The sequence below is a fragment of the Oncorhynchus mykiss genome, chromosome 23 (genome assembly GCF_057628025.1).
Source record: "Oncorhynchus mykiss isolate SJ-2025 chromosome 23, ASM5762802v1, whole genome shotgun sequence".
Classification (NCBI taxonomy): domain Eukaryota; kingdom Metazoa; phylum Chordata; class Actinopteri; order Salmoniformes; family Salmonidae; genus Oncorhynchus; species Oncorhynchus mykiss.
Genome location: NC_143044.1, coordinates 54,606,368 through 54,629,760, shown reverse-complemented (window position 1 = coordinate 54,629,760; position 23,393 = coordinate 54,606,368). Strand labels below are relative to the sequence as shown.

The 23,393-nt window shown below is 45.2% G+C and overlaps 1 protein-coding gene across 1 annotated transcript; it reads left to right on the top strand.

The window, feature by feature from the left end:
* Positions 1–444: 444 nt before the first annotated feature.
* papolg (poly(A) polymerase gamma) lies at positions 445–22,834 on the top strand. Its single transcript, XM_036988142.2, has 24 exons — positions 445–625; positions 1,735–1,902; positions 2,467–2,533; positions 2,684–2,765; positions 2,882–2,991; positions 3,309–3,362; positions 3,995–4,106; positions 6,354–6,443; positions 8,074–8,212; positions 8,690–8,762; positions 8,901–9,021; positions 9,715–9,799; positions 9,904–9,957; positions 12,934–13,053; positions 13,867–13,976; positions 14,501–14,622; positions 14,957–15,123; positions 16,171–16,289; positions 16,553–16,722; positions 16,936–17,013; positions 17,203–17,391; positions 19,112–19,195; positions 19,333–19,392; positions 19,534–22,834. Exons 1-24 carry the CDS (start codon positions 609–611, stop codon positions 19,639–19,641), a joined length of 2,499 nt encoding a protein of 832 aa, XP_036844037.2. The 5' UTR covers positions 445–608; the 3' UTR covers positions 19,642–22,834.
* The last annotated feature ends 559 nt before the right edge of the window (positions 22,835–23,393 follow it).

Here is a 23,393-nt window from a genome sequence, read left to right as displayed (position 1 = left end):
AGCAGGGACTCGAACTATGGCTAAAAAGAGCCTAATGCAGCCTATGACACAAAAGGGAAGATGCAGTACAATGCTCACAAACACAAGGTGTTACAGTCTTTTAAAATACATTCTTTGTCATTACAGTCGTTTCAAATACTGTAGTATGCTCACAAACGTAATGAAGACCAGGTCCCATGCCATCCTCATACACTGCAGTAGCATGGCATCATACACTTTATTATAACAAAATAATGTAATTTGACACATTTGTTTACATGGCTTTTTCAAAATGTTCCCTCAAAAACTCACTGGATTATTGATGAACAAGTTCTATACCCATATGGTGGGAAGTGAGTATAACTACCGCATATATCATGTTATTGTGACAACTCAAAGTCAGTACACAAAAACAAAAAAGTCCACTGCGGATGTTCATGGATTTATGACCGGAAACGACGACAGAATCTCACTGCGCAAAGCTTGTCGGGATACAGAGACTGCTTGAGCGCCATATTGGAGTGTAACTAACTAGCTATTGTTATAAATAGGGTCGGGGCTGCTGCTGGCTGAGTTTACATGTTTTCTACAAGTTTGTTCTAAGGAAAAGAGAAAGTTATCGGTGGGTCATGAAAGAAATGTCAGCGTAAGTTGCACATATGCTTAAGACATTGTAATGTTGTTCACTCTTCAACATGTGTGCTGTTGTAGAAATATGATCGAATATGTAACGTTAGCTAGCTAGGCTAACACTGCTAGCTAGTTGCTAACGAACGGCTATCATCACAACAATGCGAGGCTGAGGGAGTTAGCGTAGCTAACAAAGGCCTAGCTATTTGGTGCATCTGTTAACTTTGCTAACTTGCTCCCCGACATCATATATATTTCTAAAGTAGCTTGATGACTCGATTGGTTTTTATATGTCGTTGTTTTGTATTTCATTATAGCTAACTAACGTTATCTAGCTAATTGTTGATTAACGGTATTTTGTTTATAATCAGCGCTAGCTAACTTGTTAGCTAACGACGTTAACGTTCCAGCCTTTGAGTTCCTGTTTTATAACTAGATGGTCATATGATGTATTTTCGTTAACGTGTGCTAGCTACCCAACTTAATAGCCAACGTTGTTGCTAACTTACTTGCTTACAAATGCGCTAACATTAGCTGGCTGGTTTATTTTGTTGTAAACGTCCCTGTCTCTAGTGACCTATACCTGGTAATTTGGAGCTGACGCCTGCGTCCCGGCATCATGGCAGACAGATACTGACCTCGTTAGTTACCTATTTGTGCTTAATCTATCCAGACCAGCTCAATGAATCGGAAATTAATGAAGCACCATCAAAGTAACTTTAAGTTAGTCCCCGGTTTGTGTCTTTGTGTTTACTTTTCATCCAGTGTGTGCACTAAACATAGGATGGCTCTTCAAATGCGAATATTGTTTATGGCATGTAGCTCACTATAGAGTAAATTTGGTGGCTTGGGGAAACAAAGCAAAAAAAAATATTGCTAACATTTAGGTAGCTACGTGATAACTAGTAAACAGATTGCTCAAGAAAGTATTGACTTCCGGTGAATCAATGTAGTCAGGGCTGAATTCCACAAAGCCTGGTCCGCTCAATTCCTTTGGTGGAGTTAATCAGGAACTTCCTTCACTGTTGCGTTTAGTCGGCTAGGCTGCAAACAACTTTGAACAATTCAACAGGGCATCTATCATATCTATAACATACTATTCCTCCTCTCTGTTGACTTGTACAGGAACAGTAACAGTATGCATGGCGGGCAGCAGCCTCAGAAACACTATGGCATTACCTCATCCATTAGCATGGCCTTCCCCAGGGAGGTGGACCATCAGTACACACACAAGCTCAGCGAGGCCATGAAACCCTTTGGGGTGTTTGAGGATGAGGACGAACTCAACCACAGGTGAGATGTTGTTCTCATGAAATAAAGAAAAAATGCCTGCACAGAGATGAATACTCCCATAGTTTATTTGTATTTTTTATTGTGCAATGTTTCCACCCGGAGGTCTTTGTCAGACTTAACCCAACTAAGTAAAAAAACAAAATGTGTTTACTTACACGCCTGGGCCCGTATTCAAAAAGTGTCTCAGAGGAAGCGTGCTGATCTATGATCAGCCCCCCACATCTCCTTATAATCTTATTCTTTAAGATTTAAAACATAAAACTGATCCTGTATCAGCCGCAATCGTGCACTGAGACTAAGTGAATACAGACGCTGGTTGAAGTTGAGTGGTATTTGTTCATTTAGATTCCCTTTATTTTGCTGAAATGTTTTCCAGGTTAAAGAGTTACAGGTTTACGTTCTTTTCATGTGTGTTTGGGATATGCTGGGTTTCGTATGTGTGTTTGGGATATGCTGGGTTTCGTATGTGTGTTTGGGATATGCTGGGTTTCGTATGTGTGTTTGGGATATGCTGGGTTTCGTAGTGGACAGGTGAATTGATTGACATTATGCTACTTCCCACAGACTCGCAGTTCTTGGGAAGTTAAATACATTTGTCAAGGAATGGATTGCCGAGATCAGTGAAACGAAGGTAGGTTCCTAGGAAGAACAACGATGACTGAACTGTGTGTGCATTAGTGGTTGCTTTACAGAGCGCAAATCATTCCTACTCTGCTATGATATCAATGGGAGAATGATGTGTAATACATGGTTGACTGATATTGACATTAATTCCCCTCAGAACCTCCCACCATCGACGATAACCAATGTGGGGGGGAAGATCTTCACCTTTGGGTCTTACCGGCTTGGAGTTCACACTAAAGGTAATGTCCTATCCTGACTTCTTAAAGAGAACACGTGCATGTCTGCATGAGACACCTGTTGTGTGCTGTCAAATGTGTAGCTAAGTTTTGTTTGTTTGTGTGTGTTTGCGTTGCAGGGGCGGATATTGATGCCTTGTGTGTATCGCCGCGACACGTGGAGAGGACAGACTTCTTCGACTCATTCTTTGCGAAGCTCAAACTGCACGAAGAGATCAAAGACCTACGGGTGAGGTTAAATAAAATAAACTTTCTCAGGATAATATTCGTATAGTAAAAATAAAAGAAAGGAATCTCCTATTTTATTGAACAGTGTGCGAGAGGATGACAGTGTAGGGGAAAATTAAGAGCGATTGTGTCAAAAGGCAGTAGACCGGATTGTAACCTACGTTGACACTGTAAATGTGCCGGAGGCCGAGGCATGACCACCAAAATTGCCAGTCCTCAAGTTATCTCCTTAATGTATATTATGGCTATCATCTCTGTTCTGCTGTACCTTTGACTTGGCCTGTCAAATTGCTTTAAACATGACACTTATTCTTTCAGGCGGTGGAGGATGCCTTTGTACCTGTGATCAAATTCAAGTTTGACGGCATCGAGGTAAAGGGGGTTTTGGATGTACAAATGGTGTCTATTTCAACACTCTGTGAGATGGGTATACCATCAGAGTGGATTTTCACCAACCCAAATCTTTAACGATGGAGCGAACACATTCATTCAACATTCACATCCAACACATTTACGTTCATATTGATCTAGAACAGAACCCAGGTCAGGCTGTAGATCAACCTCAACACAGTCTTGAAGTTAAGAACAGACCCTGGAAATGAGAGGTTTATGATGCAGCTCGTTTCTCACCATGCGTCAGACCCAAGATTGCGTGTATTTTTTGCATATTTGAACAGAAAGCATAGGTAGCTATAGTACACTATTGGCATAAACATAATTATAACATAATCACTATTTAATCATCACCCAAAATCACAATATCCTGTAGTAGATACAGACTATAAGTAGTATTGTACTTCAACATTTTAGAATTCACAAACCTTCAATAGGAGTACTGATCTAGGATCACGTTTGGCCTCTCCCCCCCCCCCCCCCCCCCCCCCCCCTTTTTTTAAAGTCCTACTGAATTAGCGGGTGGTCCCACCTGATCCTAGATCTGTACTTCTACTGAATTTGAGCCCAGTGTAGTTAAAGTGTACCTGCTCTGTCTTGTTGCTGGGCAGATTGACCTGCTGTTTGCGCGGCTGGCTCTGCAGTCCATCCCAGATAACCTGGATCTGAGAGGAGACTCCCACCTGAGGAACCTGGACATCCGCTGTATCCGCAGTCTCAATGGTACTAATGCTCTCTTCCTGTGGTGCTAATGCTCTCTTCCTGTGGTGCTAATGCTCTCTTCCTGTGGTGCTAATGCTCTCTTCCTGTGGCGCTAATGCTCTCTTCCTGTGGCGCTAATGCTCTCTTCCTGTGGCGCTAATGCTCTCTTCCTATGGCGCTAATGCTCTCTTCCTGTGGCGCTAATGCTCTCTTCCTGTGGCGCTAATGCTCTCTTCCTGTGGCGCTAATGCTCTCTTCCAGTGGCGCTAATGCTCTCTTCCTGTGGCGCTAATGCTCTCTTCCTGTGGCGCTAATGCTCTCTTCCTGTGGCGCTAATGCTCTCTTCCTGTGGCGCTAATGCTCTCTTCCTGTGGCGCTAATGCTCTCTTCCTGTGGCGCTAATGCTCTCTTCCTGTGGCGCTAATGCTCTCTTCCTGTGGCGCTAATGCTCTCTTCCTGTGGCGCTAATGCTCTCTTCCTGTGGCGCTAATGCTCTCTTCCTGTGGCGCTAATGCTCTCTTCCTGTGGCGCTAATGCTCTCTTCCTGTGGCGCTAATGCTCTCTTCCTGTGGCGCTAATGCTCTCTTCCTGTGGCGCTAATGCTCTCTTCCTGTGGCGCTAATGCTCTCTTCCTGTGGCGCTAATGCTCTCTTCCTGTGGCGCTAATGCTCTCTTCCTGTGGCGCTAATGCTCTCTTCCTGTGGCGCTAATGCTCTCTTCCTGTGGCGCTAATGCTCTCTTCCTGTGGCGCTAATGCTCTCTTCCTGTGGCGCTAATGCTCTCTTCCTGTGGCGCTAATGCTCTCTTCCTGTGGCGCTAATGCTCTCTCTTCCTGTGGCGCTAATGCTCTCTCTTCCTGTGGCGCTAATGCTCTCTCTTCCTGTGGCGCTAATGCTCTCTCTTCCTGTGGCGCTAATGCTCTCTTCCTGTGGCGCTAATGCTCTCTCTTCCTGTGGCGCTAATGCTCTCTCTTCCTGTGGCGCTAGCGCTCTCTCTTCCTGTGGCGCTAGCGCTCTCTCTTCCTGTGGCGCTAATGCGCTCTCTCTTCCTGTGGCGCTAATGCGCTCTCTCTTCCTGTGGCGCTAATGCGCTCTCTCTTCCTGTGGCGCTAATGCGCTCTCTCTTCCTGTGGCGCTAATGCGCTCTCTCTTCCTGTGGCGCTAGTAGTAATAATACATTACATTTAGCTGATGCTTTTATCCAAAGCAACTTATGCAAGCATGCGTTTTACACAGGAATTGTACCCACAACCCTTGGTGTTCAAGCACTATTCTCTCTGTACAGGACTAGTACATAGGGTTCAAAACAGAAATGCTATTGCAACCTCTTTGCAATAAGAAATTGAGACTAAAAGCGCAAGAGAAGTTTTGTTTTAATACAAATGATGCCATCAGCTGAGTACATACATTTAGAAAGTTCACAAAAGATCTCGTAGTCTTCCCTCCTTGTAGGTGTCACCTCCACAGCTATACATTTTGTAATTCCAATGAGTTTCCCTCCTTTCTCCTGTGGAGTGTCCATGGTCCTCTCTTTCTTTAGCCAGATAGTCAGAATCACACCCGGTTTGTCTTCATTGTCCTGGGTCTGACCCTGCTCTCTGATCATAGGTGATTTCCTCTTATCTGATTAGGTCAACCTTTCAAAATTAGCATACACACAGTTTCATGTCCTGAACTCCATTAATACTCACAGTAATCATTCACTAAACAGGAGACAAACTACAGTTTATCTTCAAACATGTTACATTTTAATGGAATCCATCAACAGTAATATACTGAACAACAACAGTTAAGAGGATATGAATACTTTCTGAAGGCACTGTACGTAGGAATATTACATGGTACTACTTAGAATATAGTACTGTAATACATGGTACTACTTAATACTAGGACATAGTAATACATGGTACTACACAGAACCTCGTATTAGCACATGGTACTACATAGAACCAAGTACTAGTACGTGGTACTACATATAACCTAGTACATGGTACCACATTGAACCTAGTATGTAGTAATACTTGGTACTACATATCTTACTACGTACTAGGTTCTATGGTACCACATACATGGTACCCATACCTGTAGCCAGGTTAAACTCTGTTATAGTATAACACCATACCTGTAGTCAGGTTAAACTCTGTTACCCAACTACAGCACCAGCTTTGGAATGACATCAGTGTGGAACTAACATCCCTCCCTTTACTCTTGTTGTGAGCAATTAGACTTGTCTGAGACTAGCGATTTCTTCTCTCTCCTCCTCCTCCAGGCTGCAGAGTGACAGATGAGATCCTGTACTTGGTACCAAACAAGGAGAACTTCAGACTAACCCTGAGGGCCATCAAGCTGTGGGCCAAACGTGAGTCAGCACCTAGAATAGAATGTCATATATTTGTCATTTTATATTTACCATTTTAATAATTTAGGATATTGAGGTCATTTAATATCTACCATTTAATATTATAGGCTGTAATGTATGATATTTAGCAAGACGATTTTATCCAAAGTGACTTAAAGTAATGGGTTCATACATTTTCCGTACGGGTGGTCCTGAGAATGGAACACACTACCCTAGCATTGCAAGCACATACCACCCTGCATCCAACTGCTGGCTTGCATCTGAAGCTAAGCAGGGTCCGTCTGGATGGGAGACCAGAAGCTGCTGGATGTGGTGTCGGAGAGCCAATAGGGGGAACTCTTGCCTCTGGTCTAAGAAGATCCCAGGGCAGTGAAGGGGACGTTTCCCTGTGTAGGGTGCCATCTTTCGGGATGGGACGTGAAATGGGTGTCCTGACTCTCTGTGGTCACTAAAACTCACATGGCACTTATTGTACGAGTAGGGGTGTTGACCCCGGGGGTCATGGCTAAATTCCCATGGCCACCTAATAATCCACCTCATTCCTAATTGGCATGTATCACTCCTCACCTCTCCGCTGATAGCTGATGTGTGGTGAGCGTGTATCACTGGGGTGGATGCTACACATTGGTGGTGGATGAGGCGAGTTTCCCCCTTACTGTGTAAACAGCTGTGACTACATGGGCTGATAGAAAGTCACTATATAAATCTATTATAACCAGCTGAGTTACAGAGGACCTCTCTATACATCTATTATAACCAGCTGGGTTACAGAGGACCTCTCTATACATCTATTATAACGAGCTGAGTTACAGAGGACCACTCTATACATCTATTATAACCAGCTGGGTTACAGAGGACCCATCTATACATCTATTATAACCACCATTGCAGACAGTTGACCTTGTAACTGTACCTAACCGGATACAGCACTCTGCTGTAGGGCACTGTGTGACCTGGGACGTGCTGTAGGGCACTGTGTGATGTGCTGTAGGGCACTGTGTGACCTGGGACGTGCTGTAGGGCACTGTGTGACGTGCTGTGTGACGTGCTGTGGGGCGCTGTGTGTCGTGCTGCGGGGCACTGTGTGACGTGCTGTGGGGCACTGTGTGACGTGCTGTGGGGCACTGTGTGACGCGCTGTGGGGCGCTGTGTGACGCGCTGTGTGACGCGCTGTGTGACGCGCTGTGGGGCGCTGTGTGACGCGCTGTGGGGGGCGCTGTGGGACGCGCTGTGGGGCGCTGTGTGACGCGCTGTGTGACGCGCTGTGGGGGGCTGTGTGACGCGCTGTGGGGCGCTGTGTGACGCGCTGTGGGACGTGCTGTAGGGCACTGTGTGATGTGTTCATTAAGGCACACGTAACATTTCTAGATATATTTTAAGACTGGGGAAACTAAATGTAGCTTTTTTTCTTGTACTTCCCCTTTTCTGGCTGGTCTTTTCTTGGCTGGTCTTTTCTTGGCTGGTCTTTTCTGGCTGGTCTTTTCTGTTTTGAACCTACTGAATATGACTCATTTTGTTAACACATTTTAATGCACACGTGAATGTTAGTTGCTTTGCAATAAAGCATCTGGTAAATGGCATATATGATTACCCCTGTCCCCCCCCACCCCCTCCCTTCCCTGTCCCCCAGGCCGGGGGATCTACTCCAACATGTTGGGCTTCCTGGGTGGAGTCTCCTGGGCCATGCTGGTAGCCAGGACCTGCCAGCTCTACCCCAACGCTGTGGCCGCCACTCTCGTACACAAGTTCTTCCTCGTCTTCTCCAAATGGTACACAAGGAGCCCCATTACCCTCAATTTACATTCCACATCCAGGACTCACAAAGCATCTCAGAGCAGGAGAACTCATCTAGGATTGTGCCTTTTTTTAAATCACAATGTATAAGGGAGACCTGACTCTAGATCAGCACTAATCTGAGGCACTGTGTGTATGGGCTCTGATTGGTTTAAATGGGTGGTGATGATATGGGCCCCTGATTGGTTTAAATGGGTGGTGATGATGTGGGCTCTGATTGGTTTAAATGGGTGATGATGATGTGGGCTCTGATTGGTTTAAATGGGTGATGATGATGTGGGCTCTGATTAGTTTAAATGGGTGATGATGATGTGGGCTCTGATTGGTTTAAATGGGTGATGATGATATGGGTAGCCTGTGTAGTCGATGACCCGCTATGATAAAGAAACATTGTTGCTTTGAAATCTCCATTGTTTTTGAAAGGCTATCAATTCACTCAATCTGTTCTGTAGGGAATGGCCAAATCCTGTGCTTTTGAAACAGCCCGAAGACAGCAATCTGAATCTGCCTGTTTGGGATCCACGAGTAGGTGTCTGCTGTTGAGTTTGTGTGTGTGTGTTTGAGATACACAAATTGATAAAATGCTTATTTTGAAGATGCTGTGTCTGTGGGAGATGAAGCTGCTCTTGCGCTGTATCAACTCTCCTCTCCACCCGTCTCCAGGTGAATCCGTCAGACCGGTACCACCTGATGCCCATCATCACGCCAGCCTACCCCCAGCAGAACTCTACCTACAACGTCTCCTCTTCCACACGCACCATCATGAGCGAGGAGTTCAAATACGGTGGGTACCTAACTCCTGATCTAGGATCAGCCCCCCCCACCACCATCCCTCTGTCCATAATATTGTGTTCATTATGAGCTAAAAGGCACAACTGATCCTGGTTCAGGCCACCAATACATAAATATGTAGGCAGATGTGACTGCGAGTCGCTTTGGATAAATGTGTCGGCTAAATGGCCAACAAAAATAAATCAATATTTCTATATTTGCAGTAGCATTCATCTCAATGCTTTCTTTTACATCCTATTATTGCACCGTGCAGTGAGGAAGGCTTTGTGCTAATTCTGTATAGTGGTCCTGTATGATAGAACATGGTGGTGTTCATTCTAAATGTCTCATCTGGGAAACCTAGAAGTAGAATCTTGTGTAATTGTGTCAGATGTTTGATTATGTTCTGGGGGTGTCTGTATGAGAGGAGACCCTAACCAGCCTAGATAATTCTCCCTCCTCCCCTAAACAGAGACTCTCAGGAAAGCAATGGCCAAATGTTCCTTCCACTTCTGAAATCCAGAAGATGTGAAGTCCTGATTTGTCTAAATGATCAGTGAGGGGGGGGGGGGGGGGGGGTCTGTGCAACCGGAAGGAAGTTCCTCGTTAATCGTTGCATCCCACATTCTGTTGACGGCTGCTATGACACCATCCTATGTTACATGCGTCTGTCCACAGGAGATGACTAAATGTGTTCCACCAACAGGTCTCAGTGTCACAGATGACATCCTTCAGGGGAAAACCGACTGGTCCAAACTGTTCCAGCCACCCAACTTTTTCCTGAAGTACAAGTACGTATTTATATATCTTTTTTTAATGTTTAGAACTGTAATTGGTTATGAATGTTGAAATAGTAGGTGTTTATTTGCAGCCAATGTGCTTTTGTCTTTAACAGGCATTATATTGTTCTGACTGCCAGTGCTTCCACAGAAGAAAACCAATTAGAATGGTAAGTGTTTTGTTTTACATGGGAATGTGGCGCTCCTAAGGTCCTACAAAATATCTGTTTATTTTACCCCGGCGGGCATTTTACCCCGGCGGGCATTTTACCCCCGGCCATTTTACCCCCGGCCATTTTACCCCCGGCCATTTTACCCCCGGCCATTTTACCCCGGGCAAACGAGTCAAACGGGTAAAAGCAACACTTTTCTATTATATTGACGAGATGGTCGAGTGTCTGCTCTGACAATGGAAATACTTGTCCTCAAAGATGGAAGGGCCTTTTTTATTTCACCTTTATTTAACCAGGTTGGCTAGTTGAGAACACCTTTATTTAACCAGGTAGGCTAGTTGAGAACAAGTTCTCATTTACAACTGCTACCTGGCCAAGATAAAGCATAGCAGTGTGAACAGACAACAGAGTTACACATGGAATAAACAATTAACAAGTCAATAACACAGTAGAAAAAAAAGTCTATATACATTGTGTGCAAAAGGCATGAGGAGGTAGGCAATAATTAAAATTTTGCAGGGCCTGAATGAAATTGTTTTTTTTTGTTGTTTTCCAGTGTTTGTTTTTTGCCAGGCATAATGTGACCCATGTCGTCCAAAAACGTTATACTTTTGACTCACCTGTCCATAGAACATTCTTCCTAGAGTCTTGATGATCATCCAGGTGCTTCCAGGTGTTTTTTTTTTGTTGCCAAACTTGAGTCAACTTGCTGGATGAGATGGGTTCTATTATGTCTGGCGAAAACCAAACCCTGCATTCCACAGTAAGGGCCCCATACCAACGATCAAGCATTGTGGTGGTAGTGTGATGGTTTGGGCATACTTTGCTGCTTCAGGACCTGGACGACTTGCTTTAATAAAAGGAACCATGAATTCTGCTCTGTATCAGAGAATTCTACAGGAGAATATCAGGCCATCCGTCTGTGAGCTGGAGGCCAATATCAGGCCATCCGTCTGTGAGCTGGAGGCCAATATCAGGCCATCCGTCTGTGAGCTGGAGGCCAATATCAGGCCATCCGTCTGTGAGCTGGAGGCCAATATCAGGCCATCCGTCTGTGAGCTGGAGGCCAATATCAGGCCATCCGTCTGAGCTGGAGGCCAATATCAGGCCATCCGTCTGTGAGCTGGAGGCCAATATCAGGCCATCCGTCTGTGAGCTGGAGCACATCTGGTTTATGCAATGATCTAAAACACACAATCAAGACTACATGAAAATGGCTAAAAAAAAAAGCATCAAATTTGAGGTTTTGGAATGGCCTAGTCAAAAGTCCAGATCTAATCCCAATTGAGATGTTGTGGCAGGACTTGAAACGAGCAATTCAGGCTTGAAAACCCACAAATGTTGCTGAGTTAAACCAGTTCTGCATGGAAGAGTGGGCCAAAATTCCTCCACAGCGACGTGAGATACTGATCAACAACTACAGGAAACATTTGGTTGCTGTCATTGCAGCTAAAGGAGGCACAACCAGTTAGTGTAAGGGGGCAATTACTTTTTCACACCGGTGATTTGCAAAGCACAATTTTGTTAATTTAATAAATAAGTATATTTTGGGGGGGGTATTTGTGAACTCAGGTTCCCTTTTAAATAATATGTTTTGGTTGAAGATCGTATAACATTCAGTATCACAAATATACGAAAATAGAGGGAATCAGAAAGGGAGCAAATGCCTTTTTCACACCACTATGTATTTGCACCCCTGTGTCAATACGTTAGAATCACCTCTGGTTGCTATTTACAGCTGTGAGTCTTTCTGGGTCTCGAAGAGCTTTGCACACCGGGATTGTACAATGTTTAAAAAAAAAAAAATTCAACATTCTTCAAGCTCTGACAAGTTGGTTTGTTGATCATTGCTATACAACCATTGTTTAAGTCTTGCCATAGATTTTCAAGACAATTTAACTGTAACTAGGCCACTCAGGAACATTCCATGTCTTTCTTGGTAAACAACTAGTGTATATTTGGCCTTGTTTTAGTTGATTATCCTGCTGAAAGGTGAATTTGTCTCCCAGTGTATGTTGGTAAGCAGACTAAACCAGGTTTTCCTCTAGGATTTTGCCTGAGCGTAGCTCGATTCGTTATTGTATTTTTTTTTAGACTCTCCAGTCATTGCCGATGTCAAGCATACCCATAGCATGTTGCAGCCACCACCATGCTTGAAAGTATGAAGAGTGTGATGTGTTGGATTTGCCCCAAACATAAAGCTTTGTATTCAGAACATACTACAATTTTTTGGGGCCTCATTTTTGTCAGTTTTTTACTGCCTTGTTGCAAACAGGATGTATGTTTTAGAATATTTTAATTCTATATGGGCTTCCTTATCAATCTGTTTAGGTTAGTATTGTGGAGTAACTACAGTGTTGATCCATGCTCTGTTTTCTCCCAATACCGCAATTCAACTCTAGCCTCATTGTCAAATCCTTGAGTGGTTTCCTTCCTCTCCAGCAACTGAGTTAGGAAGGACGCCTGTATCGTTGTAGTGACTGGGTGTATTGATACGCCATCCAAAGTATAATTACTTCACCATTCTCAAAGGGATATTCAATTTCTGCTTTTAAAAAAAAAAACAGATCTACCAATAGGTGCCCTTCTTTGCGAGGCATTGGAAAACTTCCCTTTTTAATTTGTAAACATTTAAAGAAACGTCATTTCACTTAGACATTATGGGTCTTGTGTGTAGGCCAGTTGCACAAAATATCATTTTAATCCATTTTAAATTCACGCTGTAACTCAATAAAATGTGGGAAAAGTCAAGGAGTGTGAATACTTTCTGAAGGCGTAATATTGACAAATAGCCGTTCACAACATTTTCAGAAACATAAACAGTGCTTTGTACTTGTAAGATTCCAAGTTCTCGTCGTGACTGAATAAATGGGAATGCTCAAAGGCGTCCATTCTAAAAGGTGGCCCAAATCTAAAGATATGTCTCTGACCCCAGTAATGTTATGAACCTCCTGTCTGTTCCTCTCCCTCTAGGATTGGTCTGGTGGAGTCTAAGATCCGTGTCCTGGTGGGGAACCTGGAGAGGAATGAGTACATCACCCTGGCACACGTCAACCCCACATCCTTCCCCGGGAACAAGGAGAGCTGTAGCGAGTGAGTCTTTAGGCTCCACACCTTTTGAACTTTGAATATTGGGGTTGTGTTCATTAGGGCACAAGACGGAAACCTTTTTTAAAAAACCTTTTTGCACTGAGCGAGTTTATATTGCATGGCCTTGTGCCCTGCGTAGGTGGATATTTCACTTAATGGAATACTTTGAGGTTTTGGCACTGAGGCCCTTTATCTACTGACGCAGAGTCAGATGAACTCGTGAATATCATTTTGCGTGCAGTTTGAAGGACGTTGCTAATTAGCGCTAGCGCAATTGCTAACTAGAATTAGCACAATGACTGGAAGGCTATGGGGACCTGCTTCGTTACGCTAACGCTAGTTAGCATTTTTACATATACATTTTTAGTAATTTAGCGAAAACTCTTATCCATAGCGACTTAGTTATTGGATCGATCTTAAGGTAGCTAGGTGAGACAACCACACCTTAGTCATAGTAATTACATTTTTCCTCAAAGTAGCGACAAGCAAAGTTGGTGCTAGTCGGAGAAGTGCTAGTGCAAAGCAGTCAAGGGTGTTTGTTTTTTAGTGAGACACCCCACAGGGCGAACTGACCCAAGCTACCACCAGGGAGCACATGGAGACGATTTGGATCTTGTCTGTCTTGGATGATCAGATTGAAGCATTTTTAGATGTTTGGTAAATGTCAGACAAATATACCCAGCTGATGGTGGTGGTGGGTCTTCCAACAGGAACCAGTTTATCTCCTTGTACCCAGCTGATGTTAGGGGTGGGTCTTCCAACAGGAACCAGTTTATCTCCTTGTACCCAGCTGATGTTAGTGTTGTCTTCCAACAGGAACGAGTTTGTCTCCATGTGGTTCATTGGGATCATCTTCAAGAAAGTGGAGAACGCTGAGAGTGTCAACATCGACCTGACCTACGACATCCAGTCCTTCACAGATACAGGTAATACCACACACACGCTCGCACGGTTAGTTCACCCAAATTACCAAAGGACCTATTGGTTTCCTTCGGCTGTAACAGACTGCTGACAACAGTCCATGCTTTGGTTTAGTGTCCCCGGCACTGTTACCACATGCTCACGTTTTAGCATTTGTGGCACAAATCCCATTCAAGTCATGGGGCTGATTATTAGCATTTTTGGCGCGTCATGTTCAAATCATCTATAAGTGATTTCGTTGAGCTTCACAATCAATTCTAGATACTTTTGGATGATTTGAATATGAAAAATGCTAATAGCGGTCCGATGACTTGAATGGGATTTGTGCTACAAATGCTAAAACGTTAGCATGTGGTAACCGTGCCAGGGAAACTAAACCAAAGCATGAATTGCTGTCAAATTGTGTCCGTAGAACTGCTTCTATGCTAAGGAAACTAATGTGTAATTTAATCATTTGAGTGAACTATCCCTTTGACATCTGTATATGCTGGTAGAGAGCTCTAAATGACCCCATGACCCCTTTCTGCAGTTTACAGGCAGGCCAACAACATCAACATGCTGAAGGATGGGATGAAGATCGAAGCGACACACGTGAAGAAGAAGCAGCTCCACCAGTACCTTCCTGTTGAGCTGGTGCAGAGGAAGAAGAGGGTAGGATGGATGCTCTCTTCAGGCAGAGGCTCTAGACTCCATTCATTTTTCTGCCATTCCTTGTCTCCTTCTCAACCCTATTTCAAGGGCCCTCCCCTCGCCCCTTGTTCTCAATGCGTTTTGAAAAGGGGGCCAGGAGAGAGGATATTGAGGGGAGCTACATTGAGAAAAGCCCGTGTGTAGTTTAGATATTTATTTATTTATTTATTTATTTTAAGAAATGCATTTGAATAAAACACCATCATTGTGATTGGCTTTGTATTTAAGTTCTCTCTCCTTGTCCCTCTGGCTTCCCTCTCTCTACACCCATCTTTCCCCACTGCCCTCCCTACAGAGCATAGTGGAGCTGAACCGGAACTCCAACGGCGGGAGTTCCAAGCGGTCCTCTCTCGACGGCAGTCAGCTGGACAGTTCCAGAGACACTGACTCCGGGACTCCCTTCAGCTCTCCCACCTCCGTCTGCAAGCCGTCCAGGCCGGCCGCCTCAGACACAGACGACAGGTGGGTACTCCTCACGGAGAACCAGGGAGACTTGTATAATTAAGCGATAAGGCACGAGGGGGTGTGGTATATGGCCAATATACCACGGCTAATGGCTGTTCTTACGCACGACGCAAAGTGGAGTGCCTGGATACAGCCCTTAACCGTGGTATATTGGCCATATACCACAAACCCCCAAGGTGCCTTATTGCTATTATAAACTGGTTCCCAACGTAATTACAGCAGTAAAAAGACATGATTCGTCATACCCGTGGTATACGGTCGGATATACCACAGCTGTCAGCCAATCAGCATTCAGGACTCGAGCCACCCATGTTTATAATATGTTCAAGGCTACAGCAGAAGATCGGTCACATGTAGTTTATGCTTGTACCTCATCACTACTGAACATAATGGTACCGTTTGACACTAGAAGTTTTAGGATTTTGTTTCCTGAAAAATGTATTATTCCCAGATACATTTTCTTTCCACAATTGAGAAAATAAATGAAATGTGTATTTTTATTATTTCATGTTCCTTGTTTCAGGTCATCATAACATGTTTAACTTAATAGTGCAATTATGAATATAACGATATTCCTCTTGTTCTGTCCCCCCCCCAAGCTGCCAGCCAATCATCTTGTTGTTCTGTCCCGTACCCCCCCCCCCCCCCAAGCTGCCAGCCAATCATCTTGTTGTTCTGTCCCGTGCAGTTTGACACCCCCCCCCCCCCCCCCCCCCCCCAAGCTGCCAGCCAATCATCTTGTTGTTCTGTCCCGTGCAGTTTGACACCCCCCCCCCCCCCAGCTGCCAGCCAATCATCTTGTTCTGTCCCGTGCAGTTTGACCCCCCCCCCCTCCTCCCCCCCAAGCTGCCAGCCAATCATCTTGTTCTGTCCCGTGCAGTTTGACCCCCCCCCCCAAGCTGCCAGCCAATCATCTTGTTCTGTCCCGTGCAGTTTGACACCCCCCCCCCCCCCCCCCCCCCCCCCCCAAGCTGCCAGCCAATCATCTTGTTCTGTCCCGTGCAGTTTGACACGCCAATCATCTTGTTGTTCTGTCCCGTGCAGTTTGACACCCCCCAAGCTGCCAGCCTCTCTGTTTGTGGAGAGCAGCTCCTCGGTGCCAGACGTCTCTCCACCCAGGACCGATCAGGAGAAGGGGTTGTCCATCCCCGTCATTGGATCAAGTGAGTGTCCAGCGTTCGTCTCTCCTCTCAGATATACGTGGTCTACATACTAGTGTTGTTGATAGTCACGGCTGTGAAAAATGACACTAAAGAAGTGTTGAAATGTGGTTGATTGGCTTATTAACCTGTCTCCCTCTCAATCATTCTCTCTCCCCCTCACTCCCCCCCCCCCCCCTCATTTCTCTCTCTCCTTTCTGTCTTGCTCTCTTTCTCCCTTGCCTTCTCTTTCTCCTAACCTCCTCTTTCCTCCTCTCTCCCTCTAGAGTCCAAGCCCTCTGCCCCAACGGGCCCAGTCGGTAGCACCATTCCTACGGTAGTGGGTAGGAGCGTGGTCTCTCTCGGCACTACAGAGCAGCACCAGAACGGATCCAAGAGACTCCACTCCCCTACGCTGGAGGATCAGTCCAAGAGGCTGAAAGACAGCGCAGAGCCGGTGAGTTGAATTTGTATTGTAAAATGAATTCCCCCGACTCCCCAGAACACCGGTTACATCTAGATTACTCAACAGAACCTCTACATGGAAACCTATTGCAGGTTTGCTAGAGCTCCCGTAGAAAACAATGACTCCTGTCAGTTTGAACAGAAACGATGTGCACCGGTCATGGTGCACACACACACTCTTATCGTCTCTGTCCTTTGTGTACAGCTGGCTGATGTGTTGACCTTCAAGGAGCCGTTCCCTCCATCTGGCGACGGCAGGGAGCAAGGGGACGGAGTCCAAGTGGTGAGAACCCCTGTTTACCCCTTCCCCCTCCCCGTTAACGGGATTCAAGAAATACACACGACAGCCCCACACAATACCCAATTTTAAAAAAAGACAAAATGTCCTTTGTTGGTGTGAATGCCACTTTGTGATTTTGACACAGAACACAACTTGAATGTTCAATCACTCATTGGGTTTTTCACCCCCCAGGTGAGTCCTCCAGCAGGCAGCACCATTCCTACAGTAGTAGGCAGGAGTGTTGTACCCTGCCTGGGCTCCTCTAGAGATACATCCGGCCCGACAGAGCAGAACCAGAACGGAGCCACCGCTGCAGCCAAGAGACCTCACTCCCCCACACAGGACGGACCCCCCAAGAGGATACGAGACCCTGCAGATCTGGTGAGGGGGAGTGGTCCCTGGATGGATATGTCACATCCAGACTAAATCCTGTCAAATGCTTCGTAGACTAACAGTGAAATGCTTTCTTATGCCTTATTTTCCAACCATGCAGAGATAAAGATCAAATATAGTGACATGAGGAATAAATACAAAGTGGATAACAATGAGTAAAAATAACATATATACAGGAAGTAGCAGGTAATAACAGGGCTATATACAGGAAGTAGCGGGTAATAACAGGGCTATATACAGGAAGTAGCGGGTAATAACAGGGCTATATACAGGAAGTAGCGGGTAATAGCAGGGCTATATACAGGAAGTAGCGGGTAATAACAGGGCTATATACAGGAAGTAGCGGGTAATAGCAGGGCTATATACAGGAAGTAGCGGGTAATAGCAGGGCTATATACAGGAAGTAGCGGGTAATAGCAGGGCTATATACAGGAAGTAGCGGGTAATAGCAGGGCTATATACAGGAAGTAGCGGGTAATAACAGGGCTATATACAGGAAGTAGCGGGTAATAGCAGGGCTATATACAGGAAGTAGCGGGTAATAGCAGGGCTATATACAGGAAGTAGCGGGTAATAGCAGGGCTATATACAGGAAGTAGCGGGTAATAGCAGGGCTATATACAGGAAGTAGCGGGTAATAACAGGGCTATATACAGGAAGTAGCGGGTAATAGCAGGGCTATATACAGGAAGTAGCGGGTAATAACAGGGCTATATACAGGAAGTAGCGGGTAATAGCAGGGCTATATACAGGAAGTAGCGGGTAATAGCAGGGCTATATACAGGAAGTAGCGGGTAATAGCAGGGCTATATACAGGAAGTAGCGGGTAATAGCAGGGCTATATACAGGAAGTAGCGGGTAATAACAGGGCTATATACAGGAAGTAGCGGGTAATAGCAGGGCTATATACAGGAAGTAGCGGGTAATAGCAGGGCTATATACAGGAAGTAGCGGGTAATAGCAGGGCTATATACAGGAAGTAGCGGGTAATAACAGGGCTATATACAGGAAGCAGCGGGTAATAACAGGGCTATATACAGGAAGCAGCGGGTAATAACAGGGCTATATACAGGACATAGCCACTTCCTGTATATAGCCGTGTTATTACCCGCTACTTCCTGTATATAGCCCTGTTATTACCCGCTATGTACGTATAGGAAGAGGTAAAGTGACTAGGCAACGGGATAGATAATAGACAGTAGCCGAGTCCAGGTTCTCTCGTGCATGGCTCAGTGTTGCTTGCCTTGGAAGCGATCATACGGCATTTAGCTGCTCTGGTAGGCTCACGTTGCTGGGCAGCTTGCGGCTGGCTTTCCCTTAGTAATTCGTGATAGTTTGCAAGCCCTGACACATCCGCCGAGCGTCAGAGCCAGCGTAGTGGGATTCAATCTTAGTCCTGTATTGCCGCTTTGCCTGTTTAATGGCTTGTCGGAGGTCATAACGCGATTTCCTGTAAGCTTCCGTATTAGTGTCCCACTCATTGAAAGCAGCAGCTCTAGTCTTCCGTGTGGATGTTGCCTGTAATCCACTGTTTCTGGTTGGGATATGTACGTACGGTCACTGTGGGGGCACTTATTAATCACCCTTTTCTCTATTGTCTCACTGGAGCTGTATAAATATACATTTTTTTTTGAGGGAAAATATTTTTGCACGGGTTAATGAGGTCATGATGTTGTCAGTCTCTCACTTTCTCTCCCTCTCTCTCCAGCTGGTGTCCGGTGATGACTCTGCATTCAAGGAGCCGTTCCCTTTGTCTAGCGACGGCCAGGAGCAAGGGGACGGAGTGAACGTCGTGAGTACTCTCCTTTCAACCCACTGCACCCCGAACACCAACTGAACTCTGGAAATACACACCTCACATTATTCAGAGATTTTATGTCAGTCGATAATTGCATTTCATAATTTTTTTTGTTTTATTTCTCTTAACAGGAAAGTCTTGGAGGGGTAAAGGCTATGCCTATTCCAACTATCGACACATCAAGAACACAGGTACTTTACTGATTTTTATTAGCTAGAATGCATGAAAGCAGTCTTCAAATGAATAGTTGATTTTGAAATCTTATAATATGCGTGTCTGTGTTCATGCACGTGTCTGCTTCTGTGTCTGTCTCGTGTGTGTCTATTCTCCAGAGACTTCCCAGTATGGAGCTGCCAGACGTGACCTCTCCCCTCCCCAGCAGTAACCACCAGCGGGTGGTTAAGAACTCCATCAGACTAGCCCTCAACAGGCACAGGTAACCCCAGGTAACCCCCCCCCCCCCCCCCCCAAACCCCTTCCTTCACGAGGCCAGGACCTACAACACTGACTAGCTCCAGACCTGAGAGATCCAAAATCAAGACTACTGTGGTAAAACCTAGTGAGGAAGCTGATTTTTAACTCTCCCGCTCACCCCACCCTGTCACTGGACGATGTGCAACGACAGTCCCTTGTCCCCCCCCCCCCCCACAAAAAATGTCATCTCTGTTTCTATGGTCCCCTTCCCAGTTGAGCCTGAAGCAGAAATTAAAATGCTGATTTAAGATTGGGTTGGAGAAGAGTTGGATTTATTTATTTATTTTTTTGTAAATTTCCCCCCCTCTTCCTTTACTGTGTAGTTTTAAATGGCCTTAACGTGTCGATGCTTGCTACTACACCTGTCTGTACCATCCTACTGTTTTGACAAATGGGAAAGTTCTACAGTAGGTGTAGTTTATTGTACATAACTCGTCTTTAAAAAATAAAAAAAAAAAGAATCACAGACGTTTAGTCTTTCCATACAGCTGTTATAGTTTTATGATCTAAAATGAAAAAAAAAGTTTAAAAAATGTATTGCCCCCCCCCCCCCCCCACTGTTTGTCAACCACATTACAACGTGACCTTGATAGCCAATCTCAGCCTTCCCACCCAGTAGACTCAGCAACTTGGGTTGTGTTCATTTGGGCCCAACATATGAAAATGTTTTGCAACAAAATTAGCATTCTTTTTTGAATAAGTTCAGATGGTACCTCCCTTTTTTCTTCCTGTATATTCCCCCCTCTAGGTTAACAGGACCTCCTGTGTATATCCCTTCCTCTAGGTTAACAGGACCTCCTGTGTATATCCCTTCCTCTTGGTTAGCAGGACCTCCTGTGTATATCCCTCCCTCTTGGTTAGCAGGACCTCCTGTGTATATCCCTCCCTCTTGGTTAACAGGACCTCCTGTGTATATCCCTCCCTCTTGGTTAACAGGACCTCCTGTGTATATCCCTCCCTCTTGGTTAACAGGACCTCCTGTATATTCCCCCCTCTAGGTTAACAGGACCTCCTGTGTATATCCCTTCCTCTTGGTTAGCAGGACCTCCTGTGTATATCCCTCCCTCTTGGTTAGCAGGACCTCCTGTGTATATCCCTCCCTCTTGGTTAGCAGGACCTCCTGTGTATATCCCTCCCTCTTGGTTAGCAGGACCTCCTGTGTATATCCCTCCCTCTTGGTTAGCAGGACCTCCTGTGTATGTCCCTCCCTCTTGGTTAGCAGGACCTCCTGTGTATATCCCTCCCTCTTGGTTAGCAGGACCTCCTGTGTATATCCCTCCCTCTTGGTTAGCAGGACCTCCTGTGTATATCCCTTCCTCTTGGTTAGCAGGACCTCCTGTGTATATCCCTCCCTCTTGGTTAGCAGGACCTCCTGTGTATATCCCTCCCTCTTGGTTAGCAGGACCTCCTGTGTATATCCCTCCCTCTTGGTTAGCAGGACCTCCTGTGTATATCCCTTCCTCTAGGTTAACAGGACCTCCTGTGTATATCCATCCCTCTTGGTTAACAGGACCTCCTGTGTATATCCCTCCCTCTTGGTTAGCAGGACCTCCTGTGTATGCCCCCCCCCCCCCTCTAGGTTGGTTAAAAGGACCTCCTGTGTACGTCCTCCCTCTTCGTTAAAGGGCCTCCTGTATGTTCTCTCTCAAGCTTTGCCACCCACTAGAATAGAGAACCAACTCTCCTGGAGATCTACTGGGTATTGTAGGCTTTTGCTCCAGCCCTGCACTAGATTCACACACCTGATACAGCCAACCAGGGTCCTGAGGGGCAGATCATTAGTAGAATCAGGTGTTTTTATAGTAGGGTTGGAACACAACCCTGTGTGCGGTAGGCTACTGTTCCCCAGGCAGCTCTAGAACCCAGGGAATGTACTGAACATGAGGGACTGGACGGTTGTTGCGCTAGCAGGGTCATGGTTGTGAAGTGGTTCACCGCTGGATTTGTGTTACGGAAAGGGTTTCAAGCTTTTGCTGGTGTGTGTGTGTGTGTGAGGATGTTGGTGTACATGAGTTAGTGTGTGTGTGTGTGTGTGTGTTGTAATTCCCTCAGTGTGGGGTGTTGATCCTCTGCACCTCCCGTGGAGGTTCTTAAACATGGCGTCTCCTGGGGTCATCCTAGCCTGAGTCCTAAAAAGCACCCTATTCTATATATAGTGTACTACTTTTGACCAGAGCCATAAATGGCCCTGGTCAATAGAAGTGCGCTCTGTAGGGAATAGGGTGCAATTTCAGATGCGGTCTGGTCGAGGAGTTGACCTCTCAAATCAAATTTCAGGACTCGTACTCACAAAATTTCTGAGTACGAGTGCTGATCTAGGATCAGGTCCCCCTTGTCTATATAATGTTGTTCATTTTAAGCAATCGGCCACGAGCGGGTGTGGTATACGGCCAATACTCCGCGTCTATGGGCTGTTCTTATGCGCAACGAGGAGTGCCTGGATACGGCCCTTAGCCGTGGTATATTGTCCATATTCCACAAACCCCCCGAGGTGCTTTATTGCAATTATAAACTGATTATCAACGTAATTACACTAGTAAAAAATTTATGTTTTGTTATACCCGTGGTATACGGTCCGATATACCATGGATGTCAGCCAATCAGCATTCAGGGCTTGAACCACACAGCTTATCTGATTTTTAAATGTCAAAACCGACTGTAGATCAGCTGTGGTGCTCTGAGGCCCTTTTGAGTACAAGCCCTGCTCTCCGTTAAACAGTGATCTCTCTCTCTCTCTCTCTCTCTCCATTCTACCCTGGTTCGGTGTACAGAAAGCATCTGCTTGCATCCCAAATGGCACCCTATTCCCTACACGGGGCTCTGGTCAAGAGTAGTGCACTAAATAGGGAAATAGGGTGTTATTTGGGACTCACCCTATGTATTATAACAGGTGTATTCTCTTCATATCTTTTTGTTTTCTTATTGCTTTGTGTGTATTTGTACGGTTTTGTATCATCTGCTCTAACAGCTGAAGCCTCTCAATGACTTTTACACCACTCGGTTTTCCAACAACTTTCTCTGTGCTTTTTGAGAAACAATTAAACAGGTCATTTATCAGTTGTTTTTTTTTGTAGGGCAACAAGTTGTATTGGAAAAAGGTATTTTTGTATGTATTGTCTATCACCTTTAAACGAGACCATTAAATCCATAAAACCCCTAGCTCTCCTTTTGTCTTGTTTTGTCATCTCATTGACTGCGTTCCCAGTAGACTCTAGAGAATCGTTGTATCACCTAAACTGTTGTGAAATATCTTTCCAATAACCTAAAACTTTGTATTTTCAGCTTTTTGAAGCTCAAAGTAAAATGCAGAGAACGGATCTACCGCTTACCGGATTGTCTTTTAAATGGGAATGACAGGTCTATAACTCACATTTCTATCTGAAACTGAAATGATTCACAACTACATAATGGACCTATGTTTATTATCATACAGGCTTCTAATAAGAATCAATGAATTAGGCGCCACTAACATCACCCTCTAACGACACTCTTAAGGCTTTCGGTGGGGTCCAGCCGCACGGAATGTTGCAATGAACTGGACTGGACTGGTTTTAGATGAATGGAACTGGACTGGTTTTAGATGAATGGAACTGGACTGGACTGGTTTTAGGTGAATGGAACTGGACTGGACTGGTTTTAGATGAATGGAACTGGACTGGACTGGACTGGTTTTAGGTGAATGGAACTGGACTGGACTGGTTTTAGATGAATGGAACTG